General features: G+C 41.7%; 1 protein-coding gene across 1 annotated transcript in view; it reads right to left on the reverse strand.

The window, feature by feature from the left end:
* The window catches only part of MED27 (mediator complex subunit 27), a 182354-nt gene that overhangs the window by 92510 nt on the left and 66882 nt on the right, over window positions 1-22962 (reverse strand). The window contains exon 3 of the mRNA XM_075185275.1: window positions 17483-17613. Within this exon, the coding sequence (XP_075041376.1) occupies window positions 17483-17613 (131 nt within the window). The remainder of the gene's footprint in view (window positions 1-17482; window positions 17614-22962) is intronic.

The following is a 22962-nucleotide window of genomic DNA, read 5'->3' on the forward strand; positions in this document are numbered from 1 at the left end:
ATTTTTGCAAAGCCAGGTTTCAGGATTAATGGAGAGGTGCAGTGCTCCAGACAAAGGTAGGGTAGTAGTGTCTCCTCCGCCTTAATACGCTGAAACACCCCTGAGATAATAGAATCTTATGAACTAAAGTAAGTGCTTAAGGTTCCGTTTCTAAAAAAAAAGAAACAGGCAGCGAAGACCTGCACAAGGGGCATGTAAAAACAAAGTATCACCCACCGTACGGCCAACTGGTCCCAAAACTGAAAAGAAAGCAAAAAAAAACCCAAAACAGTTTCAATAACTATTATATAAAGATATAATATGTCACTTGAAGGTGTGTGTGTGTGTGTGTGTGTGTGTGTGTGTGTGTGTGTGTGTGTGTGTGTTTCTAAAACACAGATACACAGACAAAGCACATTTATTGCTTTCCATCCGTGAGAGACGTCACATCTGAACTTTGGGCTGGTAATGAACAACAAAGTCATTATCAGTTGCTACTAATCCTTTACTCGGAAATATATTCATCCCGACTTCTGACACTGCGGCTCTGTAACTGGTGACCTCTGGTTGGGAGGGTGCTGAGTTAAACCGGATGAACCATCGCAGCCTGGCGGTAGCGGAATGGTAAGAGCCACCACTTGTAGTGCCCGGTAATGTGTTCAGCTGGACATCGCGGTGATATCCGGCAGCACATCGCAGCCTATTGAATCTCCCCTCCCTATGGGCCATGATGCTTAGCCAGACGATGACTGTATGAGCATCATGGAAAGAGAACAGCAACAGGTTGTCCTGACTGATGCTTTTAACGCTGCCGATTATGATGTAATGAAGCTGACATTTGTCTTCACTTACACATCAGATCATGCTGAGAATGTTCCACTCACAAAACATATTTTAGGTGGAAATCCATCATGTGACCTTGACTTGTATGAACAATGTGCATTACTCAGAGCCTAACTGGAGCCTGAGTTTCTGGAGTCGGTAGAGAGGGAGGAAGGACCATAAACCACCACTAATCTTCATACTTAACTGTTTCCTTCATGCAGAGATCTGTGCTGAGGATGGTTTTTGCAATGAAGAGAGAACAAACAGTTAAGAGGGGAGAATATCATGGTCGTCTTCCTTTTACTGTTAAACTTAACGGTAAAAATAGTTTCTTGCTTAATTGCCTAATACAAGGGTCATAGTTCTGTACCAGGCTTGGCCAACCTGTGGTTCTCAAGGTGTTGTGACACTACAAATCCCAGCATGCTTTGTCAGCTAATAGCTTGCAGGGTATGCTGGGATTGTAGTTTCACCACAGCTGGAGAAAAAAAGGTTGGCCAGGCTTCATCATCATCATCATCATTTATTTATATAGCGCCAACATATTCCGTAGCGCTTTACAATTGGGGACAAACATAGTAAACTAATAAACAAACTGGGTAAAGCAGACAAAGAGGTGAGAAGGCCGCTGCTCGCAAGCTTACAATCTATGGGACAATGGGAGACTGACACATGAGGTTAAGTCTACATTTTGCATTTTGGCCCAGCCAGGCTACAAAGGTAAAAGTGACTCATAAGCTAAATGATCCCGTCACACAACAATGTTGGTCAGGGGGTAACTGTATAACAGGTGGTAATAGGGTAGTGTAGTGAGGTTAAGGCTTGTTCTATACACTCATTATTTGCAGGGTAAGAGCTAGCTTATAAAATTGTGTCATAATTCAGCAGCCCAGGACCTAGCTTCCTCCAAAACTATGACACCTCTGCACTAATGATACCCACTGATTGTCACCAGACTACCCCACACTGATATCTGCTCCGTCTCTCTCCATAAAACACAGAAGGATGGTGAATACCCGATCACAGAGAGTGAAGAGAAACAAGCAATTAATGAGACAATGAAGATGTGATAAACACTTATTGAACCTCCACAAGCTTATTTCTTGTCTGCATTGGGAGACATATAAAATGGTTATTATGAATACTTTACATATTGTCTCATATAGACATATATGTATGTTAGTTTGTTTTACATATTCAAATAAAGAAAAATAATGTACAGATCAGAATATTGAAATGATAAAGGTTTAGATCTATTTACAACAAAAATTGCATATGACACCTGTACGGTCCCATCAGGTCCATCATTTCCAGTGGTCTTTAAATATCCTCATTTTGGTCCAAGGACTACATATACAATCTGCCCTTGTGCCATCATTATGATAAAAGAAGTTGCCATTGAAGTCACTCAACAGTCTACAGACACACACAGTACGTACTATAAAACAAGCTTTCAACGGCTTCTCAAATACAACTTTCAGTATCCTCGGCTCTACAACAGCTGTGTCAATGTCTTTAACCTTAAACTAAAACCGTCTACTGCTATTCCCGAAGCTCCAGTGAAATGACAAGTTAGAGGAAAACACCAGCCTATACTGCAGTATTCCTGGATCTCCTGCACCCTGTTGTATGTTGTCTCATTACCAGACTGGCGGCTGCAAAGGATTTCAAGCTCATAATGAGACACGATGCTCTTACAGCTTTCATTGTTCACCTGGAGAAAATACCAAGAAACAATATATTAAGAGGCTCAGGTGCACGCAGTGACCTCACAGCAGACTGACAGGCTCCAGAGTATGGAGTAACATGTCTGCGCTGTGATTATATGTAACAGGAACTGGATATCTGGGGGTCAAAGGATGAAGACGGGAGACAGCCAGACACACACGTCTGCAAGATGATGGAACATGGACAAGTATTCCCTTGTTGAATACATTAAAGAAAGGGCATCTTTATCATTTAAAACACACATATATGTAGTATGTGTAGGAGCTGTTTGTCACTAGTTACCAGTTGAGATTTTCAGTTTGACTTTGATCAAAGTATTGACACGCACTGCATGGCAGGGAAAGTTTCATGTATTCCGGCTGCCTGAGGACATCCATACACCGACACCTGGCCACGCAGGTTACAGTCATGGCCAACCACCGAGTATCTTTCAAACTAATTTTTTTTTTTTTCTTTAAAGCTGTTGTACCAAGCCTTATGTAGAATTTTACAGCTAGCCAGTTTCGGACTTTTAGTGCTGATGGTTTAGCCATGATCTGAGACGCAATTATGCTTTACGGGAACCCAGCATGTCCGGATAAAATTAATCATGGGCTTATCCATAGCTTGGATCTCATGTCTGTTCCAGGTTTTTCTCTGCACTTCTTTACAACCTGAAAGGATACAGAGTGGTCCATGACAAATCTGCAAAAAACAGATAAGACAACGTGCTTTTGTATAACACAACCGTGTGCTACACCGAACTTTGGAAGCCTTGGCTGGGCACTGTGATGCTGGCTCCATACACCGTCTCCCTTCTGAAGGGGATGTGTTGACCGAATGCACGCCAACTTGTCTCACTGTTACAAGGGATGCTCATCATCCGACCCAGTAGCTGCACTGGTTCTAACAAGAAACAGATAAGTAAATGACAGAGGTAAAAGTCAAAACCATACACCAGATACAAGATTTCCAAGTTACCGCCTGGATCAATGGCTATCTCTTCTAAAATCTTGCCTTTGAATTCAGTCAGTATTCCACTTTAAAGAGACATTAACAGATTGATGATCTTGGCAAGTTGGAGGGTTCATTTTGGGAGGCGAAGGTTCGGTGGATGAATTGATTTGGAACACTTGCTGTTTCTCATCGAGATACAAGTGCATCTCTTTCACATCTCCAGTGAAAAGTAAGAGCTGAGGCATGCTTCATGTTGACTCTGTTGAAGAGATGCTGCCCAATCTGCATGATGCATCGATCATTCTTGACTGTGAGTAAAATTTCATCTGTGGTCATGTCACTCAAGAGCTTCCAAACAGCACAGTGGCCTAGTGGTTAGCACTTCTGCCTCACAGCACTAGGGTCATGAGTTCGATTCCCGACCATGGCCTTATCTGTGTGAAGTTTGTATGTTCTCCCTGTGTTGGCGTGGGTTTCCTCCGGGTGCTCCGGTTTCTCTCTCCAGGCTTTTGGCGGAGTCCCTCACTAGGCTGTGTCATGCCCCAATTCCTCACTTTACTTTCAGCAAGAGAAGGATGTGACCATGTCTTATCCCCGTTCTGTGAAAATGGCCAGGAAAGCTGTGATCTCCTTTCATTTCGGCACGTAGTCCAAAATACATATGTTCCATTGTGCTCTAGTGGTGGCGTGCACCAACATTTCCCCTCCAGTTCTGACACACCCGCACACTTTTCATGTACCCGAGAGTCACTTTTGTTGGACTTAAGATTTTCATGCCGAGTATATTAACAAGTTCCCCTGCATTGACCAGCGTTGGTAAGTTTTGTGGGGACCTCATTTTTGTCCCCACTATGATGAAGGTGCCCGCAATGTTGATTTGTAAAAAGGTCAATGTCCCCACAAGTATAGGAATACAGATATATACATATGCAGCAACATAATCATTTATTTATATAGCGCCACTTATTCCGCAGCGCTGTAAAGAGAACTCACTCACATCAGTCCCTGCCCCATTGGAGCTTACATTCCCACACACAGATACACAAACAGACTAGGGTCAATTTTGTTAGCAGCCAATTAACCTACTAGTATGTTTTTGGAGTGTGGAAGGAAACCGGAGCACCCGGAGAAAACCCACGCAAACACGGGGAAAACATACAAACTGCACACAGATAAGGCCATGGTCGGGAATTGAACTCATAACCCCAGCGCTGTAACCACTGAGCCACCGTGCAGCAGTAGCAATTACTTATTTTTATAGCATTTTGATTTCCTGGATAGTGCTTTTCAAATATCGATAGACCCAGACATTCAATAATATACTCCCTACTTTGAAATATATAGAATAATACATTCCTTACTGCAAAATATATGGATATTAGCTCCAATGGGGCAGGATGATTCTATATTCTTTGTACAGCGCTGCGTATTATGTTGGTATATATGAAACATATGACAAAACAAGCCGGGGGGGGGGGGGGGGTTATTCCTTATAGGTCTTCCAGATATTGACAGTAATTTATATATATTAACATCACTTGAGTATTTTATGGATACAAATAGTCATGGAATTCCATGGATATATAATGGCACAAAGTTGCAGGTCTGCGAAGTCGGGGTTGACCTTTAATATACTTACATATAAAAATAGATGGCATATTATACTTTACGGGGCAGATGCAGGGTTGTTGGCAAAATGGGTGTAAATTACCGTAACAAAAGTGCAGGAAAAAATAGCGTATTTCCACCCATGTGCAGAGACGTACACATCTCGTTGTGAATCCGCAGCCAGATGCTATGCGTCTGCCCTGGAGCAGGTGCAAAAGATACGCCTCCGAATGTGCACACGCGTGTTTCTGCAGGTCTGCATGAGCCGCATATGTGTAACGCCATTAGAGTACTCGCCCAACGCCAGAAAGCCCCTTCTCGAGTTGTACGTGCCAGAGACACCCTTACACATGCGCCCACTTTATCTTCTCGTGGAACCTCAGTCCTCCTATTGTTCCAAATAGGGTGGCAGGCAATTGCTGTTCCTGCCCAAGGTCTAAGAGAACTATAACGTCAACCATTGACCGACTGGGTTCATCCACTGGAGAAACGTATCGGCCAATAATGGCCCCATGGATAGAGCAGTATGAGGTCATCTGTTTGCCTTAGGTTTTATTTTTGAATAGTGAAATTGTTCAGCACGTGCCCTGAAATAGAATTTTTTTTTCTATATCTGGAAAGCAAGATTGCATTCCACATACAAGAAGAATGCCAGAAAAGACATACTGCGCAAGCCTTAAATGACACATTTACACAAGTAGCAAAGCAATTTCTTACACTTAGAACACACAGCCTTAAGTTCCCCTAATGTCCTTCCCGGTGCCTGGAACTCTCCAGGGCGGCTGTGATGGATAGGTAAGGCGCAAACGCCACTTTCATTCGCTCAAGCCATCAAGCAGTCCACAGCGTTTTTTTGGGGGCAAAATTGTCTTCAAATCAAATCTAGTAAGTGAATCTGTAGTCTCTCGAATCTCTATCAACAGAATTATCACATAACATCCTGAGGACTCGCGCGCAGACAAGCCAAAGGCGGGAGTGTGTTAATTGAGTTGCGCAGTCACAAGAGACTCTTCAATTGCTGGTAAGAGCACATAATGGCTCTGGTAATCAAATATCACATGAAAATTGTGTCCCGATGATAAAACATGAGAAGGCTCTTTATGCTTCAGTGAGACTGGTATCACAAACACCATGACAACTTTCCCCAGCGTGGGACATATGAAATCAAGCGGCACAAGCATTAGGTGATGAACGGCGCTTACAGAACGGACAGATCTAAACAATGTACAATTCCTGATCTGCATTTTACTGTATGCATGCAGTTATTACAAGAGTCAGATTTTACCTGTTATTGCATTTTTTTTTAAACTTTATTTACTGCGAGGTTGAACAATCTTACAGTCATCATCATTTATTTATATAGCGCCAGCAGATTCCGCAGCACTTTACAATTAGGAACAAACAGTGATAATACAATACTGGGTAATACATACAGAGAGGTAAGAGGGCCCTGCTCACAAGCTTACAATCTATGGGACAATGGGAGTTTGAAACACAAGGGTAAGTGCTGCATTATATTGAATATTTGTCCAGCTAGAATGCAAAGGTTACAAAGTATTTAGTGGGCTGTGTGATCAGTCACACAACTATGTTGGTCAGAGGGTTGTTGTCTTATGTTAGTTGTGTAGAGGGTTGTAATAGGGTAACCTAGGGAGATTAAGAGGGTGGTAGAGGAATATTATAAGCTTGTCCGAAGAGGTGGGTTTTCAGAGAACGCTTGAAGGTTTGAAGACTAGAGGAAAGTCTTGTTGTGCGAGGGAGGGAATTCCATAAAGCGGGTGCAGCCCAAAAAAAGTCCTGTAACTGAGAATGGGAGGATGTGATGAGAGTGGAAGAATGCCGCAGATCTTGTGCAGAACGGAGGTGTCAATTTGGGAGATATTTTGAGACATTTGAGGAGATGTATGTCGGTGCAATTTTGCTGACGGCCTTGCATATTAGTAGAATAATTTTATATTGGATTAGTTGGAACATTACCATGTTAACATTAAAAACGACCATATAATCAATAACATAGATAAATGTGTCAAAACGAATGGAACTAAAGCAATAAAATTGAGAATAATCTAACAAATGAATAGATATTTCCAAAGGATCACAAATGTAGTTTAAAACAAAAACTGTTGAACAAACAAAAACAAAATATCAATGTTTAAGAAGATGATTAAATAAATGGTTTCCCCTTTGTTTGACTGTCAGAACTATGGATATGACTTTGTTGCTTACTCCTCCCTGACATATTTCTGCAAAAGTCTTTCCCACATCGCTAGTCACTTAAGAGTCTGCCCTGGTAACAGCAACGTACGCTAGTGTAGACTATTTTTTTTACACCTTATGATATGTTTACACAACACCTGATGAAAAGACCCAATCACCAGCCAGCACTGTGAAACAAAGTAAGAACAGATTACCCATTTATTGTCTCAAAACACTTACATAGAACTTTAAACATTTTGTTTTAGTTCTGAATGGAGTTGCCCTTTAAAGATACACTGGACTTTTATCTGGGGCTGCCCGTGTGTTTATGTCATACAATATTGAGCATGGCACAGAGCATTAGCAGAAAGCTCAATGAGTATTATGTTCAGTAAGTGATCATTGTTAGGTCCCCGACCATTACACAATTATCCTAATCGCCGAGCCGTTTATCCTTTATGTAAAAGACTAAAATAGCTGGGGATCCCTCTCGTTGGAGCACAGCGTGGCACGCCAGACAGCGACCATTAATTCTGCCAGGGTTTGAGAAACGCCAAGCAGACAATCCCTGAGGTTTCCAGCTAATGGCTGTGGCGCAGTGAAGGATCTGTCAATGGAGCATAGGAACCTATTTAAACATGCTGTCGTCCTGGCCCAATGATTTTCTAATTATGTTCTCTGCCAGTGAGAGGGAGCCGCTATGTTAACAAGCACAGACGGAGTATGTTAACACAGAACGCTGTAGACACTGTGCCCGCGAGGCATGGGAAATTTAAAGGGGATCACACCACGCCCCAAAAAACAACTTGTACTCACTTGAAAAATCACTTGTGTGACAGCTGTGCTAATGAAAAAAGTCTAATTATAGATTTTTTTTCATACAAGTTGCATATAACTCCAATTGACAGAACCTGAGGTTTAATTAACCACTTATACGTCTGCAATGTAGGAATTGTGTACGTGGAGTTTTACTGTAATCTAAAGACAGCTTTTTCCGGACTAAGGGCTAGATTTACTAAACTGCGGGTTTGAAAAAGTGGGGATGTTGCCTAGAGCAACCAATCAGATTCTAGCTGTCATTTTGTAGAATGTACTAAATAAATGAAAGCTAGAATCTGATTGGTTGCTATAGGCAACATCCCCACTTTTTCAAACCCGCAGTTTAGTAAATCTAGCCCCAAGTGTTATTTTTGCCTTTGTCTGTGTCACAATACAAGTAAATAACATTTGGTGCAACAGCAAGTTGTAAACTACATCTCCCAGGATGCTCAGCAGACTGAATTGCAGGGTCAAATTATCGAACAGCATTTAAAGCAGAAAAAAAGAAAAACCACTAAACGTAGACAGACCTACCTGCCAACAGGACTCCTTTATATAACGATATATTGCGTTCTTTCTGCTTTTCCCACTAGTTTACCCATTGTAATAACCTGGGTTGAGTTTGTTAACAGATGCTAAAAAAAAAATGCATTTAACACCAAGTGGTCAACTTGCCCAGGTGACCTCAGTTGGAAAAGAAGTGTGAAAAGCAGAAGTAAAGATCTATCTCACTGTGAGAAGTATTGGCAGAGCTGTGAATCCAATTCAAAACTGGTCATTGCTCAATTGTGCTTAGTACAGAGGAAAACATAGGGATTACTACAAACTGTCCCTAATTTCTAGTCCAAGTCTCAGTTTCTACAGAAATGTCTCTGAAATGTCCTGGTTTCTCAGTATTGACCAGACGCACACTTGTTTTGCATGTCTGATGTAATTCCTATTATGTAATTCCACCATGTGTAGCTGGTCCACACCTTCAATTATAAAACATGACTAAGGAGGAGGAGATATGGAATAATGTAACATTTAGCACACTTGACAAAGTTGGTTTCCAGGAGAGGTGGACGTAATGACGCAAACGCGTCATTTGACAGCGGGGGGTCGGGCCAAACGCCGCGATTCACTGGGAATCGCGGCGTTTAGGAGCTAATTCTGCCCACTTCACTAGGAAGCGGGCAGATCCGGGATATTGTCACACTCTCCCGGGCGTCCGTGAGACTCTCGCAAAATGCGGGAGTCTCCCGGACATTCCGGGAGAGTTGGCAAGTATGATTTAGCACCGATCTCTAGATATTTCCATTATACAAATACAAAAGTCAAACAAACAATACAGCATAGTTGCCAACCTTTAAATAGTGAATTCCGGGAGATCCCGTGCAGGGGGCGTGGTTAGAGGGCAAGAAGGGGCAGGGCAGGTCAAGCGCAACATTTTGGCCCGCTCTCGTGACAAAACGCCTTTTTTTGACAAGGAGCGGGGACAAAATGGGGTGATTCACCGCGAATCGCTGCATTTTGGCGAGCAAACTGCAGTATGCGGGATATTTTCCTGCTCCCCTGGGAGTCCGAGACCTACCTGGATTTTGGGAGTCTCTATGGCACGTATGCAATAGAGATGTGGAAGTTGCTAAATCAATTTATAGGCTCATAGCAGGTGCTTGAAAGGGTGGGGTTATCCTAAAAGGAGCAAACAGAGAAAAATCCCCCAGGCGGGGGCACGGCAATCGCGTCATTTTGGCCCCTCCCCGTGACGGAAATGCCGTTTTGTTGTGGGGGTGGGGCCAAAATGACGCAAATCGCGTCATTTCGGGAAGGTAATTCCCGGATGCGGGAGACTTGCCAGCTCTCCCGGGAGTCCGTGAGACCGTCCCGAAGTTCGGGAGTCTCCCGGACATTCCAGGAGAGTTTGCAAGTATGTTCTAGATTTTGTCGCTGCTAACCCACAATGCAGTCCTACATCACATGAACATATTTGTTTTCAGGTACATATATGCACTGTAACTATAGCTAGAATAAAATAGGAATCCGTAGGATGAAGAGAGCAGCTCTCAGTTCACACTGGCAGCGTTTCATAAAGCCCCCGATAATGTCTATGAAGTCAGCGCACAGACTCTACTTAATGACATCTTGCCTTATCCCTGAGCCATTCTTTATCCCAATGAGCCCCGACAATCTCAGAATCATTAAGCTGCAGCGATATTATTCTCAATACTGCAGGCAGTGATCTTCTTACATTATGTTTTGTATATTGGGCGACAGTTACATGTCAGTGAACCGTCAAGAATACTTTCCTGTAACCAGTGCAAAACAAATGAGAACTGAAGTGCCCAAATAGCCTTTATTAAGACAAAACTAACATACTAGTCCTAGTAAAGTCAATGAGAACATTATTGTTTCAAAATATAAGAATCTGCATACTCCAGACAAATGAAAAGGTGCAATAGACACTGTGTATTTTGTCCCAATTTTTGTGTTCCTCCATCAAACTGTTTCCAAGATTCAGCCTCGGAACCAGTAACGGGGAGAATAATATTGCAAATAATAAATAAAGTCGGCTGAACATCACTAAAAATATATCTATCAACATAGGCAAACCAAGGGGGGGGGGGTTCCTAGTGCATAGAAACCCCCCTCAAAGCCTGGGGCACTGTATAATTGAGGTGGCTGGACCCTGCTCCCGCTTCACACAGCTCTGCTTGAAAATGGAGAGCTGCGTGCACCTAGCACGTTGCATTGCCCATGTATATTATGGGAGTAGGAAGAGTTGGAGACAGGCCAAGCACTGTCTAAAATTATAGCCACACCCCCATGCATGCTGGCCACGCCCACTGGTGGGGTAGTGTGGAAACCCCCCTGTACAAATCCTGCGTTTGCCCCTGATCAATGTAACGACATGCATGCTATTGTCTTCAGCAAGCTGCCGTTATAACTGTAAATGATGTGTTCTTTATCTGACTTGCAGACAAGAAGTCTGGGGTATTGCAAAACAAGATTCTCCTATAGATCGTGGCCATATGTCATTAATTCTAATAAACTCCTGAACCCATTTACCTGTGAGTGCTACCAGTGATTCTAGATAAAGCAATTTGCATTGCAGTGGTCCATTAAAAACACATCTTACGTCTCTGTGACATTTCATCTGGCATCATCTTACTCTTTATTGTACATGTGTTCCCAACAGTAATCTGCAACATCAACTGTCAGCCTTAATCTGTCCGTGTGATTGAGCTGTAAAGGACAGGATGCTGCGAGTCTACCGGCCAGCATGTAGTTGTGGTATCAGAATACGGGGGGAGACGCTCGCAGCCAGAGATAGATAACAGTGTAAGTGGTGATAAACGTCACTTTGTAGAAATAATCACTCTGTTGTTTCCGCTCTGTAAACTTTATCAAGTGGTTTAATGCTGGTTACCATACAGCTTATAAAACGGTTACAGGCAAATAAAAAGACACTTTATTTCCAAGATCAGTAAATGAATTGGCAGCTACACTAAATGTGATATATTGGGTCCACATTTATTTTTTCTTATAGCGTGCCTACCAGAAAAAGATGCCCACTAGAGTTGGCCAACCTGTGACTTTAGAGATATTGGAAAACTACAAGTCCCAGCATGCTTTGCCAGTAGATAGATGGCAGGGCATGCTGGATCGTGTAGTTTCACAACATCTGGAGACCATGCACCTCCTCTCCTTACATAGAGTAACAAACCACTGCCTTCAGCTGGCTTTTGAGAATGATTAATGCAGCTTGCCAAATTTAAGTTCCAGAATCTGCAGTGTAAGAATTAGATTTGAGCCCTTATGCCAGGAGGAAATTAATGGCGGACTTCCATCATAACAAAAACATGTGATTATACACATAACAATCTTATCCTGCAGCCCAATGGAGAGAGAGTCTGAATAGATATTGCTAAAGCATGATGCATTCTGGAAGTAAAAGTATATTATCAGTGCATATACTATATTGAAAAACAGTCAAATGCTATAAACATATCAAGGTTTTTCTATCTGCATCGACACTTCGAAAACCAATCAGACGTTTGCTTTCACTGTGTAACTTACACCAGACAGATCAAAGCCAGTTGCTGATTGGTTGCTATGGTTTTAATGCAGATTGGAATCTTTGAGCATTGTCCTTGTAGTGTCTGGTCAGAGATCATCAGCAAGTCAGAAACACAGCAGGAAGAGGGAAATGACATGCATACATTAAATGCATTTGTTGCAGCTCAGACAGGTCAAAGTCTCAACAATTCAGAGATGACCAGCTCCAAGTCCGTCAGTCCTATATCTCTGACCTGCAGGGTTATACTAATGTTTCAAGGATTTATATATCACGGCAGCGACATTTAGGAGACTACCTCGAAGTCTTTATTCATGTGTCCGTTTCCCCACAGAGACTTTCTAACTGAAATAAAAGCTTGCCAATTAAAGACATTAATTAAAAAAAAAGCCCAGCTTGAAATAAGAAGGCAAAAGGAGATTACAGACAGACTTTTGCGGCTTCTCCCTCGTTACTGTACGACGTAAAAACCAGACTCACGTGTTTCAGAGTTTTATGCATAAGGAGATTAGACAGAGATTTGTTAAGGTCAAAAGTCTAAATAAAGATGAGGGAATCAGACATCCTGAAAAGAACATCCATGGAGTCCTGTGGAACACTCCAGACAGACCTATAGCGGCAGCTGTCTCAAGAGACTTACCAGGCCACTCTGTGCCCCTTATATTTTGTGCGCTTCTAGTAATTATTTTTTGGGGCCTTGGCTAAGCTCATATCCCCTTTGCACAAGCAATATTAATTTCCATGATATTAAGTACACATATAAGCTTACATGTTTATTACTATTAATACGGCTTAAACCTAGTCTATTACTTGACGGTAAACACCAGCATAAAGGATTTCTGAGCCAATATACAGCATAGACGCAAAAGGATAATCACACAAACAAACACAAAAAAAAAAATACGCTTTTACTTTTTGGAGTCAGAAATCTTCAGTTATCTTAAAGGCGTTGTAACCTCACATTTTCTTTACTCCTATTGTGCCTAATGTATGTACTAATCTATTTTATGTTGTAAATGCAGGAGGTTGTGTTCATAGAGGGCAGCACCATTCGGGCCCTGTGTAGTGTATCAGGTGGCCCATTACATATATAGGGGCTTAAGTGTATTATCATTTCAGACTGACTTGATACAGTGAAAAACGAGGTCACACAATGTCAAACATCTGAACTCTGGTCAGGGTATAGAAGCTTCTACATATAGATATAAGAATGTAAGATTACATTTCTGATTGATCAACTTGTGCGTTCGGTGTAGTCACCCTTTCAACCCGTTCTGCACAGAACTTCAGCCATCTACAGAGCATGAAGGAACAGAGTAACATTGACGAGATTTCTTTTGTTCTTGGGGGCTACTTTAGCCCAGAGAATACTGAATGAGCTGTTTGATAATGAAACTTATTGGACAAGGATCTTGTTCTTATTAGCTCAATCCCAGCCTTGTACAAATACCCATCTTAGTGTGCTGGAACTGCAAACAGTGTTTTAATTTTTAATTAGGCTGCTCTCTGTGCTCCAATTCAAGAGAGGAGCAGGAACGCGGATGTGGGGATTACGACTTCATTACAGGTTATATGCATGCTATCCCGTGAATATTGGTAGTTAATGCTCTGCAATAAGAAAGAAGAGTGGATGGCAAACTCCTCAGACCTCTGGAGAGCCAAGAAAAAGTATGAAAAAGAAACAGAAAAGCAGAGTATGCTGGGACTCGGTGTCGCATATCTGTGGGTCAGAAAGGACAATGGCATATTTGTAATAGAAAACGGCAATAAAAGCTGCCCACAAGTGGGCCGTTCAACCAGAGGAACTGGATTATTGATCAATGTCACTACACAGGAGATAAGTACTTTCAAAATTAACATTTTGTCCATACTTAAACAATTTATTTTTAGCATTGACAAAACTATGGGGCAGATTTATCGAACCTTCTAAAAAGGAATAGTGAAGGCGTTGCCTATAGCAACCAGATTCAGAGCACATTACAGAACATGATCATTAGAATCTGATTGGTTGCTATGGGCAACACCTCTACTTTCTCTTTTTAAAAGTTTTGATACATCTCCCCCTATACCTCCTCATGCTTCTACTACTAACTACTCCTCTTACTGTAAAGAACCTTCCCTGCAGCACAGAGAAGGAGCAAAGGGTCCATATTGATCACATGTTAAATTCCTGGGTCTCTGTTACTATGTATTGCAGACAATAGCCATCACCATATAATGAGCCAATATGAAAATCAAGTTTGTACTTACCAAGGATGAGCTGTACTTATTATTGTTATTATTAAAGTTTATTTATAGGTTGAGGTCCGCAGTGCCGTACAGAGGGCAAACAAGACAGTACATAGTATAACAGTACAATACAGTACACAAATATCACTACAATTTTCAACACAACTACTGGGGTGCAAACACAGCACAGGCTGAAACCTGTGCCCATTAGCATGGGCAAAATTAACAGGTTTAGAGCCACTGAAAGAGGTTCAAAGACAATGTAGGAGTGGAGTCAATGGGAAGAGAGCCCAAAGAGGAGGTGCGCAGTGTAGCTGGTGAGCAAAAGTTATAGGTAATGAGAACAGGAGGGAAGAGGACCCTGCTCACTAGAGCTTACAATCTAAAGGGAAAGGGGCAGACAAAAGATAGATACATGGGGATGAGCCAGTGTAAGAGAAACTGAGGGCAAGAAGTAAGAGTGGGAAAGATGAAGGAGGAAAGAAGGTGAGTTATACATGGTGAAAGGGTGAAATGGGGGACTGGTAGGTTTTTCTAAACAGGTTTTTCAATGACCGCTAAACAAGGCTAGAGGACAGTCTGATAGAATGAGGGAAATTGTTCCAAAGGTGGGGACGGGAGAAGTCTTGGATAAGGAAGTGAAATGTAGTTAAGAGAGGGGAGGAAAGGTGAAGGTCACTGGCTGACCAGAGAAGGCGGTAGGAAGTATGGAGATGAGATTGGAGATGTAGGGAGCAGTGAAGTTGGGGAGGGCCTTGTACGTGAGAGTGAGGAGCTTGAAGAGGATTCTGTAGGGGAAGGGGAGCCAGTGTAAGGTATAACCGAGAGGGGAGGGCGACATGGAGCTGTGAGAAAGATAAGTCAAGCGGCAGCATAAAGTATAGATCGAAGAAGAGCGTGATGGGAGCGGGGGAGGTCAGTAAGGAGAAGGTTGCAGTGTCGAGACGAGAAATGATCAGTGAGTGGAAGAGAGTTTTCGTGGCATCTTGGGAGAGGAAGGGTCTGACACGGCTGATGTTGCGGAGCTGGAAGCGACAGGATTGGGCAAGAGATTGAATGTGAGGGTGAAGGAGAGGGAGGTGTCAAGAGTGACACCCAAGCAGCGGAGTTGTGGAACAGAGGAGATAGTGGTGTTGTCAACTGTGACAGAGAGGTCTGGAAGGGAGAAGACTCCTGATGGCAGGAAGACAAAGAGTTCAGTTTTGGTTATGTTAAGTTTGAGAAAGCGTAAGGAAAGATCAGGAAATGAGATGTAAAGTTGAGTGTCGTCGGCACAGAGGTGGTATTGGAGGCTGAAGAAACTGATGAGTTTACCCAGGGAGGAGGTGTACAGAGAAAACAGCAGAAGGCCAAGGATAGAACCCTGTGGGACTCCTACAGGAAGGATGGATGGGGAGAGGTGGAGGAACCAGAGGTAGAAACAGAGGAGGAGCGGTTAGCAAGGTAAGAGGTGAACCATGAAAGGACGGTGTCAGAATGGCCAATGGTGTGACGGGTGTAGGAGATGGTGATCCAAGATGTCAAAGGCCGCAAAGAGATCCAAGAGGATTAGCAGGGAGAAAAGGCCCCTGGATTTGGCAGGGAGGAGATCATTGGTGACTTTGCTCAAGGTAGTTTTTGTAGAGTGGAGGGGGCGCAAGCCAGATTGGAAAGGTTCAAAGAGGGAGTTGTCAGAGAGGTAGCTGCTGAGACGGTTGTAGAGAAGCAGATCAAGTATACCGGAGGCAAAAGGGAGAAAAGAAATGAGGTGGTAGTTAGGTCAAGATTGGGTATTTTAAAAATGGACAATACAAGAGCATGTTTAAAGGATGAGGGGAAGATTTGAGTGGAGAGGAACAGATTAAAGAGGTGAGCATGGTGAGAGCAGGTAGTGGTGAAGGTGAGAGGTGATGGGGTCCAAGGGGCAGGTTAAGGGTGTAGAGGATAACTTAAGAGAATAAACTTCATACTTCATATCAATCAGGGTCCACAATAGCTGTAATAATCCAATGCCACACTCCTCTTTCTAAACACATGAGTGTAATGTTCATGGGGAGAGGCAATGACACCCGCTTTCACAAGAGAAGTGCAGTGTGGGACCAGTACAGATATCGGGGATCCCAGCGGATCAGGTGATCACCACAATCTGCAGTAAGAACAATGTCTTATATTAACTCAATAGACACCTAAAAACTACATTTCTGCTCTTGGCTGGAGTTATCCTTTAACAGCTGACTGAATAACTTACACCATTCCTTAACTGACAAGGGGTTTGTAAAGCAAATCAAATAGAAAAAGTTTCCACATCTTAAACATGGAAATAAAGGTCTGAGTGCCCTCTAGGAATATACACAGCGCTACTCCAAAATGTCATTCACGCTGGAGGACAAAGTAATGATTTCTCCTAAATAAAAATGGAACTGTGTATCTAAGTTGGTAAGCATTAGAGAATTATTCCACCTTTACAGGGAAAAATTTGAAAAGTAACCCCACCCCCTCCTCTGGTACACCTATTCTGCACTGCTGGGTCCGGGAAGAGGCCCCAACAACGGAGGATCCGAATTGCTAGAAGGCGCTATTGCCTCTCGCTCCTGTCATTGCATGTCCCTTCATTTGAAGTCCCAGCAGACACTGCACTGCGACCATTGTGCTAGCAGTCTGTGCGATGTCATGACAGAAGCAGGAATCAGGGCTTACATAGGGCTCTGCTTAATATAGACACATGGATAATGAGGCAGAAGACAATCTACATGTCCACCCAGTACGGGAGTCTTAACATTACCAATATCGTCGTCCCATGCATTCCTGATTTATTTTACTGTATTATGAATCCACACCACAACCATTTCTCTATCACCCGATCCGCAGTACTTTAAATTAGGTCTTACAGTGACTTATATAATGTGACAATATAACCTGCCTCTTCCTGTACCACCAAATATTATATTGGCTTTTCCCACTGCTGACTACACTGCTTCTTTACGTCATCTCGTCAGGAGCGCCAAGATCCCTTTTCTCGGTCGTTGGCGACATTCCATCGCAATTCATTCTTTATTCTGCTATCCGATTTTTGTGTTCCACAAGCATTATTTTACATTTAGCTGTATTAAGTAGAAAAAAACTCACTGAGGTGGAAGGACGAGGGTGGTAGGTTGAGCCTTGGGTCTTCTCTTCGCGGACACTCCCATTTGATTAGCCGAGCGTTTCAGGGACTGCTGGTTTAGGAGACCGGATGCAAGTCCAGCATGGTACTGCAACTGGGGAAGGAAGTCACAAACACTGGTTCAAACATCCAAACAAACCAATGCAAAATAAAAAATATATTCAAAGAGATATCCAAATATGGATCGGTACATAAATATTAAAAAAACAAACAAACTGTAAACACAAAACAGACTTAATTTTTTACTGTATTATTATGGAAAGTCTTCAGAGTTTAACAAAACATTTCAAGCAAACAAAAGAAATGACAAAAACGTTATACGATGCAACTGAAGTATTTTTGTTTGAGATAAAAAGGATTGATTGAAAAGGACATTAAAAAAAATGGTCAAGTCTTAGGCGCAGCTGGTCAATTCCTGGTCCCCAAGTTTGTTAAATCCATAGCTTTGCATTTATATTAAGTGAAACCATGTTCTCCATTATCTACAGTCTGTTCATTTGGCAAAGAAAATGTTAAGATCTCAAGCACATAAATAACATTAACTTGCTAGCACTGTGATTGGCAGAAGTACTATTGACCACAGCGGGAGCATGTGACTAACAGCAGGTCCTGAGTGAGGTGACAAAGGACTCCATATTTTGGTACTAGGACTGTATGGAGTGGTATTTTGATAATGGACTATATGTATATAGTACTGGTAATTGTGGGAATTTGGATGCTGATCATTTGGCTACATAGTATGTTGGCCAGTTGGGCTTGTATGCATAGTATATAAGTATTTGCTGTGCTCCACACGACTCAAGTATAACCATATTTTGTCAACTTAAAAATCAAATCCTACGTCAAGCAAACCCTGTTCTTCAGGCAGCATGCAACAATCATGACGATTCGGAGAGGAATGAAAGCCAACTGCGATTTGGGGGACTCCTGCAGGGAGGGAAACGTAGCCCACCTCCACTTTAAGTGGATTGCACTACTACGGTTTTGTTTTGCTTTCTTGTGTTTTGTGAAAGGCTCACCCAATGTGCCAGTCATTCAGAATTACTCCAGGAGCAGGTGCACTTGGTTTCCTGCACAAACCAAGATGTTTTGACAACCAAGAAAGAAGATGCTGCAGATCATCCGCATTATAACTAAGGCAAATTACATTTTAGCTATACAAGGTGTTTTAGGCACCAACATAAAATAATTACTATTTTAAACAAACACTGTCCTCAAACCTTTTTTTTATAAATGTATGTAGTATGTAGGTAATATGTCACTCAGCAAAACAAAGGCTCCTCCATGCCTGTAAGACAATGTACCCAAATATTGTCATAGTTCAATTTGGCCACTAGAGGAGCTGTTCTATTGAAGACTGAGGTAGTATATTTAACATAGGCTGAGTGAGCAATATGCTAAATCCTATTCATAAATCCAACCTGAAAAACATTTTACCGCTTGGTACAAAATCACAACTGTTTTGGCTGGAAATCGAAGTTTGCTAAGTTTCTCCTCCCCAGGCCTCCAAGAAAAGAGATCAGTGTTTAACACACTAATAAGGGTAAACCGGCTATTCTGCTAAACCTTTACCCTGACCTCGTAACCGGATACATTCATAAACCCATTGTTTCAAGATGAACAACCCTAGACTATCCAGAGCCTCCACCATAGGGACAAGGTGAGGGGACTGAAGACGACCATTATTTCAGCTCAGCCCTTCTTCCAGTCTCCAGCCCAATAGGGACCCAAGGGGTAAGGGGAAACATCCAGGATGGGCCCACAAAAAGCAGGAAGACTCTGAGCTCAGTGGTGAAAAAAAAAAAAGTTGGACCCTAGGGCATGATGTTACCAAAGAGCCCCAGACTTCTACATTAAGGAAGAACCCTTCCATGGGAGGAGTACAGAAGGGTCCGCTATTGCTACATTGCCTGTATAAATATAACCTTCACATAGGTATAATCATTTTGAGATAATGCTTATTGGTTTATATATGAGCTATAATTCCCGGATCTCCAAGTCCCTCATCAAGATCCAGTGAATCCAAAGGTGCCTCCCAAAAACAATCTGAGGAAATTGAGATGACAAATACTTAACTAACCCTTTAAATACAGCATTTGTATTAAGAACCATTTATGACTTAATGAGATATCGTGAATACATGATGCTGTTGAATTTTATTTTTAAATCGAAACGGATATAACTTTTGCTACACATAGAAAAGAGAGCACAACAAATACAAATCTAGTAAAGTATGAGAAGTTATGTTTTAGCCATAGAAACTAAAAATATTAATAAAAAGTTTTCAAGGTTTAAAATTTCACAAACAATTTGTATGAAACTTGTTCCAGGTTCCAAGACCACGGCAGCCAGTGACAGATCAACCAGACATTCTCCAAGTAGACTAAAATAAGATGAAACCTTCCAGGGTCTACACAAACGACGGCCTCACCGTACCCACTATTCATTAGCTGAAAGCTGCAGAGACTGATTGAGAGAAGGAGGATTTAATGAATGCGGGAACTGAAGGCACAGGCAACTTCAGGCGGAAAATGAGTAATTGACACCGATGACAGATAAAGCTTTTTCTCCCCTCTAAAAAAAAAAAAACACACACAGGACCAGCAACCAATTAATTCCTCGCCGCAATCATATCAGGAAGCGACACTTCTATTCAACACTACAGGCAAATGCGTTCCCTTCCCGCTACCCACCACCAGCTTCCTAGGCAATTGTGTTCAGCGCTGTCATGAAGTATTTTATAGGTGCCTTCAGGAAGACGTCTTATAGACTGTTCTTTTAATACACGTACTACTGTGTTCAAACGGGGCTGCTCACATTATAAGCCTGTAGGGACCACCATCTCAATATCAAAACTCTTTCAGCTGACACCGAAGGCAGTTCCTACAACACAAGAGACTTTATGGTGAAAGGGAAAATCTAGCTCAGCCAATCAGACTTTCCAGGAAAGTGAAAAACATGTCACTGGTTTCAAAGAGAAACTGCTTCAATGAGGCTTTTTCGCATGTAAACTGTGTTCTATGTTTCAATAAAACGAAGAACAAGGCCCAAAACACAGGATAGGAGTAAAAATCAAATGGCAGGACTTGATAAAACATTTTGGTTTGAATTGAAGATGCAAGAGACCCCACCCTGAAATATCCCACAAAGACATGTCCTTTCAGTGGCACATGTTAAATAAAATTCGTATAAATAACAATGATTTAACATAACTACTGAGCTGGTAGAGAACGTAGACAATGTTGGCTATGCAAAGTTTTCTTTTGCAGTTATAACAAATCCTTGGTAAGACGTAGCAATTCTCCAACAGAAAGTTGATTTATTTCCCTAAATTTTTTTCTATCTCCGATTTCCCTGAACGTCAAATTAATAAAAAATAAAAAAAGAAGAAGAAGAGGGACAGAGCAGCTTTGAAAGCCCAGTGTTTTAGAATGTTAACGGCTCGAAGCGTCGATCTCCACTCTCGTTATGGAATTAAAGAGAGGCAGCTTGGCAAAACCCACACTCAAATGTTTCCTCTGCTTTTCTCTGATCTTTTCTAGATATGGCTGATTAAAAAACGCTGCAAGTTCAACCATGTCAGACGCAGCTGGCTATAGTGCTTGGCTAAAGAGAACGCTAACTTCACTTTAATTGATACAGCCCGGAAAAGTACAAATTAAGTGGATTCTGTAGGACCGGAGCTGGGTGGAGATGGGTAACCAGAAGACTAGAGGGGCCACGCGGGAGGGTCACTGACCTTCAAAAGGGCCGTATTTTAACCTCAACCCCAGTAATAGGTTAAAACAATCCAAATAATCAAGGAAAGAGACACCCATCTGTAATATCCTATCGGCAAGTAGGTTAATGTCAGATAAACGAGTGTTACAAGCTGAACATAGAAACCTGACAATAAATCGGCAGGGAGGGCAGGTGAAGACTCGTTGGGCCGCCTGTTGCCCATCCCTGGGCTACATTATACCCAGGGTTTGCCAAAACATATTGATTTGTTTTAAAACCAAATGTAATTCAAAAATATAGAAACATAAAAATAAAATTAAATAGACCCAGGGTCTGACGATAAGAGTCTGAAACCCCAATTCAGACTCAATGCTATGAAGCCTATGTGACATCTAGCACAGTCTGACGTTATCGGTCTACGGTTGGCAACCATGCACCTTGCCAGCATGTATAGGACTCCCCAGCTACAGTTAAGGGGCAAATAAACTTAAATACAAGTTACCACCTAATATTTACTGTGCAAATTCAGGATAGGTAAGGGCTGGCTGTCATCTCATTTTATGGATATAGATATATATATATATATATATATATATATATATATATATATATATATATATATATATATATAACATATATATGATATTAGTAATATTATTATTATTATTAATTTTTATTTATAGGGCGCCACAAAGTATCCGTAGAGCCGTACAAGGACAAACAATGGCACAGTACAAGGTGAAACAGCACAGTACAAGTTACAGTAAGCACTATAACTCATTTATAGAACTCAACTTGTGTTTTGGGTTTAGTTTAATTGATTTATCTACACTTGTGAAATGCACAAAAAAATGAAAGGACATTTATTCCATAACGGTAGCGATGCTTAGAGACAAATGTAGTCTCTTTTTAAGCCACTATATAGCACATGAAATAAGCCACATACCGCCAAAATGCAATAATTTCATGTACAACATTATAATACTGAAAAACAAAACAAATGGAATACAGGAAACACTAAGCCTACACGATAAAGGATACAAAATAAATAAAAAACAAGCAATCTTGAATCACTGTTTGGTTCCAACAACAGAAACTATACATTGTGTTATCATCGGACACAAAAAGGAAACTAGAAAAAAAAGGGCAGAACTAGTTACTAAGTTGTGTTAATCAGATATACCTCACCCCTCCTTCCAGGATTGAGGCCTAAAATCTATAAGCAAACATTAAATATTTAGAAATCTGCCTTTTTAATGGGCGAAAAGGTCAAAGTTAATAAAACTGAGCTTCTGTCTGCCTTGGTTTATTCATTATTTAAAGCACCACACACTGTATTCAAGGGAATGTATTTTTTATCTCAAGGAAAGAGAACTTCCGAGTTTACAGGTCGCAGACTCCTGCCCGACAACTGGGTGACGAGCGCTGGTGGTAATTACCATAACAATAACATATACATATATTGCAAATGACTGTGGATAACCACACTGAGCAGTCTACATACTTTCTACCTTGACCTTTGTTGGCTGATGAAGAGATGAAATAATTTGGTGTAAAGGACACAGCGGGCTGCGAGCAGAGAGCTCTCAGCGGCTCTCGCCGCCGCTGACTCCATGTTCTGACTGGAATATTACCGTGTGGATTTGCATGTTAAAACTTACAAGGTTCTCGAAACAGCTACAGGGATATCCCAGGAGCTGCAGATCACATTGTTTTTCAGCCT

The sequence above is a fragment of the Mixophyes fleayi genome, chromosome 9 (assembly GCF_038048845.1).
Source record: "Mixophyes fleayi isolate aMixFle1 chromosome 9, aMixFle1.hap1, whole genome shotgun sequence".
NCBI classification, from domain to species: domain Eukaryota; kingdom Metazoa; phylum Chordata; class Amphibia; order Anura; family Limnodynastidae; genus Mixophyes; species Mixophyes fleayi.